The sequence below is a fragment of the Mandrillus leucophaeus genome, unplaced genomic scaffold, assembly GCF_000951045.1.
Source record: "Mandrillus leucophaeus isolate KB7577 unplaced genomic scaffold, Mleu.le_1.0 Scaffold125, whole genome shotgun sequence".
Classification (NCBI taxonomy): Eukaryota; Metazoa; Chordata; class Mammalia; order Primates; family Cercopithecidae; genus Mandrillus; species Mandrillus leucophaeus.
Window position 1 is genome coordinate 2,077,199 of NW_012100876.1, and position 6,602 is coordinate 2,083,800.

The 6,602-nt window shown below is 36.6% G+C and overlaps 1 protein-coding gene and 1 long non-coding RNA gene across 2 annotated transcripts in view; one reads left to right on the plus strand and one right to left on the minus strand.

The window, feature by feature from the left end:
- The window catches only part of LOC105533434, a 3,897-nt gene extending 3,332 nt beyond the window's left edge, over positions 1–565 (minus strand). The window contains exon 1 of the long non-coding RNA XR_001005114.1: positions 8–565. This is a non-coding gene — a long non-coding RNA (uncharacterized LOC105533434). The remainder of the gene's footprint in view (positions 1–7) is intronic.
- The window catches only part of BBS2 (Bardet-Biedl syndrome 2), a 32,842-nt gene that overhangs the window by 19,868 nt on the left and 6,372 nt on the right, over positions 1–6,602 (plus strand). The window contains exons 12-15 of the mRNA XM_011971900.1: positions 651–780; positions 1,991–2,122; positions 2,720–2,857; positions 3,512–3,624. Coding sequence (XP_011827290.1) covers positions 651–780; positions 1,991–2,122; positions 2,720–2,857; positions 3,512–3,624 — 513 coding nt within the window. The remainder of the gene's footprint in view (positions 1–650; positions 781–1,990; positions 2,123–2,719; positions 2,858–3,511; positions 3,625–6,602) is intronic.

Here is a 6,602-nt window from a genome sequence, read left to right on the forward strand (position 1 = left end):
CCACCGCCTGGGTTCAAGCCATTCTCCTGCCTCAGCCTCCCGGGCACTGGGACCACAGGCGCCACCACCACGCCCTGCTAATTTTTGTATTTTTAGTAGAGGCAGGGTTTCACCATGTTGGCCAGGCTGGTCTTGAACTCCTGACCTCAGGTGATCCGCCTGCCTCGGCTTCCGAAAGTGTTGGAATTACAGGCATAAGCCACCACGCCTGGCTAAGATCGTTATTTTCTGTTTTTAGTCAGGTGATCTCATAATCACAAAATGTTTAATTGATAGTTTGTCAATTTGTAATATTGGCCACTAAAACTACAAGAGTTAGGATGCAACTTTATATTACAGTCATACATAATCTCAGCTAGTGAAGAAAACCTGCTATATTTGTGGAAGATAAGAGACTTTTTACATCCCCTTTATGGTGTTTTAAACCCTTAGTGCATGCAGGTATATATGTAGACTCATGCTATCTTTAAATCCTAAACCTTATATATTACTGTAGTACTTTAAGCCTCAAGTGTTTTGAGGGTTCCTTCTTAAGTGAAACCCTTAAATATCATTTGATGACCCAGAAGTGGCTTTATTTTCTGGGCCTTGCATTTTGAAGCAACATTCTATACAAAACAATTCTCTTGTGTTTCATTGATTGGCCATAGCACCCAGTTTCATGTATTTGAATTGACAAGACAGCTCCCTCGATTCTCCATGTATGCGCTGACCAGCCTAGACCCTGCCAGTGAGCCAATCAGTTATGTTAACTTTACCATTGCAGAACGGGCACAGAGGGTGAGTATCTCGCTTTTCTCTTTCAATGCTTTTACACAGTAGAACCCTTTAGATGTTATTTATAGAAGGGAAAATTACATGAATGAGTTATGTTGGTGGCAGTAAATAGGATATGAAAGAATTCTCTAACTTGGGGGTGGCTTATAACCTGTAATAAAAATATTGCTAACATATCTTCTCTCACTTTGAAAAAGCACCTGAGCAATCCTGTTATTGGTGAATTCTTACCAGTGTTTAATTCCTGTCTTTCTGTTGTGGTCTTAGTGTGGTTGTCCTGGTGTAGTATTTCAAGAGGAACCTGCAGCAAGATGAAAAGATAGTGGGACTTGGAGCTAAGAACGTTTTTGGCTTTAAGCGCTACGTTAACTCATTAAATTCTTTGTGATCTTGGGGAATTCCCCTCACCAGTGTGAGCCTCAGTTTTCTTATCTGTAGGTGAGGATAATCTTACCCACCTTTTTTGGGGGGGGCCCAAGGATTACATGATTGGTGTAATAGTACCACCTTGTACATTTGAAAGGACTGATACCAGTGGACTTTAACCTTGGCTGGGCTTTGGAATTCCTGGTGGGACTTTTTAATCATGTGGATTCTCAGGCCTCTGCCTGGCCTGTAGAACCACAAACTCTACAGCTGGGCCCTTCCAGAAGGTCTCATGGGTGGTTCTCTTGTGGAACCAGTGTTGCAAGCCACTGCATGGTGTTGCTGCTATTAACATTAAAACTTATATTTTCCTTATTGTGTGGATATATCTGTGGTGTGTGCCCATGTATACTTCATTTTACACTTCTTAAAGAATAGAATGCAATGGTTTTAAGCACACTACATTGTCCAGGTTATACCCACAGAAGAGCTGTTGTGTAACAGAATCAGCATCATACCTGAATCATTTGTACATTGCATATTAGACTATGTATAAGTAGAAGACACAATGAAATCATGTCTGCTGTGGGGCCAGGCATAATTATGAATGTTACTTAAGAGCATGGGTGAGGTGAGAAAAGGGAGTGTGACTAGTGTTTTAGTATTTTCTTGGTGTAGGATAACGTATAATTCTTTTTTTTTTTTTTTATCCTCAACAAAGCAGTAAAACTAGAAAGGAGAACTCTTCCCTCAAGAATGGCCGTACCTTCATATTTAGAGGCATATTAAAAAAAAGAATGTCTGTACCTTAAAAGTGGAGGCTCATTTCATTGTGTTCATTTTTAAGGCTGTTGTATGGCTCAGTCAGAACTTTCTGTTACCAGAAGACACTCACATTCAGAATGCTCCATTTCAAGTGTGTTTCACATCTTTACGGAATGGTGGCCACCTGTATATAAAAATAAAACTTACTGGAGAGGTAATGTTTAATATAATGGGGCATAGATTTCTTTTTTAAATTTATTTATTCAAACACTTAGACCATGGAATGAGAGGGGCATGGATTTCTCATGTGGTGTTTACCATTCAGTCCAAAGTGAGGTGGGGGACATCAATGTCAAGGTCATAAAACCACATGTTTTGTTTTATTTTTTTCACATGGTTTAACTTAGTCTGTTAGTGTTACCATCTTAGACACTGGGGTATAATCTAGAATAGATGTTTTCTACCTCCTTCCCTTCATCTCTTCCTTGTCTAATTTGGAAAGAATTGGGAATACAGAGGTCAACAAAAACATTTTCATTGTTTGGATGATTTTGTCATTTCATTTCTAAGGCTAGAGGATTTACCTTTTAGCTAGCTGCTGGAAATAATGCAGTTTGTAATTTCTTTGAGAGATAAACTTACCTTTTTCAACACTGCCTATAAATATTATAGGAGTATAATATTTATAATATTATATATTACATATATATAGTAGTATAATATAATGAGTATGGGGAAATTTAGGTACTATTTTAGCTAAGTTTGTTTAATGGCTAAAGATGCTAAACTTGTCTGTTTTTTCTCTGGGTAGATCACTATAAATACTGATGATATTGATTTGGCTGGTGATATCATTCAGTCAATGGCATCATTTTTTGCTATTGAAGACCTTCAGGTAGAAGCGGATTTTCCTGTCTATTTTGAGGAATTACGAAAGGTGCTAGTGAAGGTGAGGGCACGCAGTAGATGCATTTGTGAGAATGTGGTAGTCTAATAATATCTGAGGAGATTAATGATACTACAGATGTACTTGTAGTGATGTTTTCAAGAATTTTTGCAATTCTTGAAGTAAAAATTGAACTAGTATTAGAGAGTTTACTACTTAAGGATTTCTTTTATAAAAGGAAGTGTTTAGCTCTTGAGCACCATGCTTGCTTTCTTTAGTTTAAAGTGATGCATTTAAACATTAACATTTTCCTTTGTTAGCTCTTCATCTTATTTGTTGTATCTGCTTTGGTCTTCAGTTTAGGTCTTTCCAAAAACCCAAATTCAAGATAAAAGAGCAAAATAAAGAGGATTGTGATTGGCCCCAAAGTATACAATATTCCCACTGCAAATCCCTGAAATATTAATACGTGTGTTATGGGGGCTCCTGGTACTAAAGCATGGGGAAGATTCACATGGAGTGTCCTGTTGAAATTGGAGGCAGCACAGATGAGTTAACTTGTTGAGAAAGAGATGAAATAACGGGAAGTAGCTTAATTGGTATAAATGAATAGAGGAAAGAAGGGGTCTCTGTGTCTGGTAAATAGTGTCTTTTCATTTGTCTGGGTTCAAGAAGTTTGTGAGGCCTTTTTCATTCCTGAGTGTTCATGGTCTCCAGGTGGATGAATATCATTCAGTGCATCAGAAGCTCAGTGCTGACATGGCTGATCATTCTAATCTGATCCGAAGTTTGCTTGTTGGAGCTGAGGATGCTCGTCTGATGAGGGACATGTGAGTATTTGTCATGGTTAGAACAGGTGCAAGGTTAAAAATGTGAGCAGTATGGAATAGCAACTCTCAGATGTTACCAGTAGAAGTATAAATTGTTACATTGACTTTGGAAAATAACTTGGTATTATCAGTAAAGTTGAAAATGCATGTCCTCTATGACCCAGCAATTCTATTCCTGGTTTATAGCTTAGAGAAAGTTACAGCTTAGTTATATGTATGCTTATAAACCAGGATATTTGTATAAGAATATTTGTAAAGCCATTGTTTATAAAAATCTCAAAGTGGAAACAATCCAAATTAGCATGAACAGTGTAGCAGCAGTGGATGAATTGTGATATATTCATACAATGGAAGACTACACAGCAGTGAGAGCATATGAATCTCCATGACACATAAGAGCAAGGAAAAATCTGATAAGCATAATACACACTGAAAGACTTAAAAGACTATAAAATGTATCCATGTGTATAGTTAGAGAAAAGAGTAAACTGTATAGTTTGGGAAACATGCAATAAATAAAAATATAAATAAATTCAGGGAAGAGATTATCATATAAGATAGTATTTTCTCCCAGAGAAGGAGGGACTATGTTCAGAAAAAACACATTGGGAAACTTCCTGTCTGATGTCTTGTTTGACTTCGTTAAGTATTCTGTGAATTTTTCTGAATATGTAACATTTTACAATAAAAAAGTTAAGTATGTGCAGGTCTTCCTTGGTGCTTGCTAGGATGCCAAATTTACCTTGCCAATAAAATGTACTGAAAAAAATTCAGTAAAATAGCTAACAAATCATAGATGAAATTTATATGTATATATTAGGGGCAAGAGTTCACCCAGAGGGCTGCTTGTGTTTTTTTCTGAGAGGCCTGAATTATTGGCAAATAATTATAATGGTTTTGCTCAGAGGTAAATGGTTTTTAAGATAATTGTATTATTGAAAATTTCAAACACATACAAAGGTACTTGAACATCATGATTTCATATATACCACCCACCCAGCTTCAACAGTTATCAGCTAAAGATTGATCTTTTTTCATCTCTACACTCACCTTCTTTCCCTCCCAGGCACTAGATAATTTTGAGGCAAATTTTGGACATTGTGTAATTCTAGCCACAACTATTTCAGACAAAGGGCCTTTCAACACACATATATGTATATATACACATGTATGTATAAAAACCACAATGCCATATCACACTTAGAAAAATGTACAATAATTGTTTAATATTACAAATATCTCATCTGTTTACATGTTCCCAGTTGTCTTATAAATGTGGACATGTGTGTTTTAAGTTGGCTTGTTCAAATCAAGATCCAGATCAAAGACCATACATTGGATTTGGTTGGAAATCTTCTAATCCACGCTTTTGCTTGCCCATTCAGTCTCTTCTCTCCCTTTTCTGTGGGGTCCCATTTTGGATTTTGCTGGTTGTATCCTTGTGGTAATGTTAACTTTATTCTTCTGTCCCCTGTGTAGAAGGGATAGTGGTGGATCTGGAGGCTTGATTAGATTCAATTTCAAATTTTGGCAAGAATATTTCCTGAGTAGTGTTGTTTACTTCCGTGAGGAAGCATGCAATTTCTGATTGTTTCTTTTTATGCTATTATCAGCCATTGATGATCATTGCCTAGATTCATTATTTCTTTTGGGGTTTGCAAAATAGTGATATTCTAATTCTGTTATTTTCTTCATATGTTAGTTGAACTACTTCTATGAAAAATAATGTTCCCTCATGAATTAATGAATTACTTGGTTCCCTGAGGTACAGTTTGTACAGGAAAGACAGGTTCTTTATCAGCTTTATTTAATGACTTTAAAATAATGCATTGGTCTCCAGCATGCACTAAGTGACCAGTGAGATTTTTAAGTCCTTACATACCCATGTATTTGAACATATTTAATGTGTTTCGATTTATATCAGTTATTATTATTTTTTTGCGGCTAGATTTTCCAGTCTGTGGGTCTATGGAAGTCTCTTTAGGTTGGATACAGTTGCCTTTAGACATGGTCCCATTAATTTGGTTGGTTCTTTGTTTTCTTGTGTGATGAAATGTTTTAGGCTTATCTGGTACATGCCCAGTCTAAATATGGAACCAGCCATTTCTCTCCAGTCCTGGTTCTTTTACATGAGAAATGGTATTTAGAGATCATGGTCTGACCACTAAAGGTGTTCATTGCTACTGGGTTGATTATTGTTTTTAGGCCTTTTCAGTGAATAGAGCTAGGAAATTTTTTTTTCAATGAGAAAATATGAGTTCATACTATTTACCATTCAAATTTATGAATATAGGCTCTTAACTTTGATTTTATTACTGCATCTCTTCTCTCTCACATTGAAAATCATGGCTTCAGGCTGGGCACAGTAGTTTACACTTGTAATCCCAGCACTTTGCAAGGCCAAGGTGAGGGGATCACTTGAGCCCAGGGATTCAAGACCAGCTTGGGCAACATAGCAAGACCCAGTCTGAGAAAAAACAAAAAAAATTAGCTGGGCATGGTGGTGCATGCCTGTAGTCCTAGTTACTCAGGAGGCAGAGGTAAGAAGATCTCTGGAACCTAGGAGTTTGAGGCTGCAGTGAGCTATGATCATGACACTGCACTCCAGCCTGGGATGACAGAGCAAGATCTCTTTTAAAAAAGTGGGGGAATATCATGGCTTCAATCAGTATCAACATAACTATTTATTTGCTTCATTTTACAGCACAGACACAACATTTAAGAATATTAGCCAAGTTGTTATCAACAATATGATTGCTGAAAACAGTTTAAGATTTTTTTTTGTGTTAGTTTTTTGTGCCTTTAGGGCATATCCCAGCAGGGAGTTTCAGTCAAATTACTGTATCTTAAAATCATTTGAGATTATTTCTGTTTTGGTTATGCCACAGATTTGATACAGAGTTAGGTTCCTTGTTTTATTTTGCTCTCAGTTTTGGAGGATTGGCATTTTTACCTTTTTGGTTTAATTTTATTACATA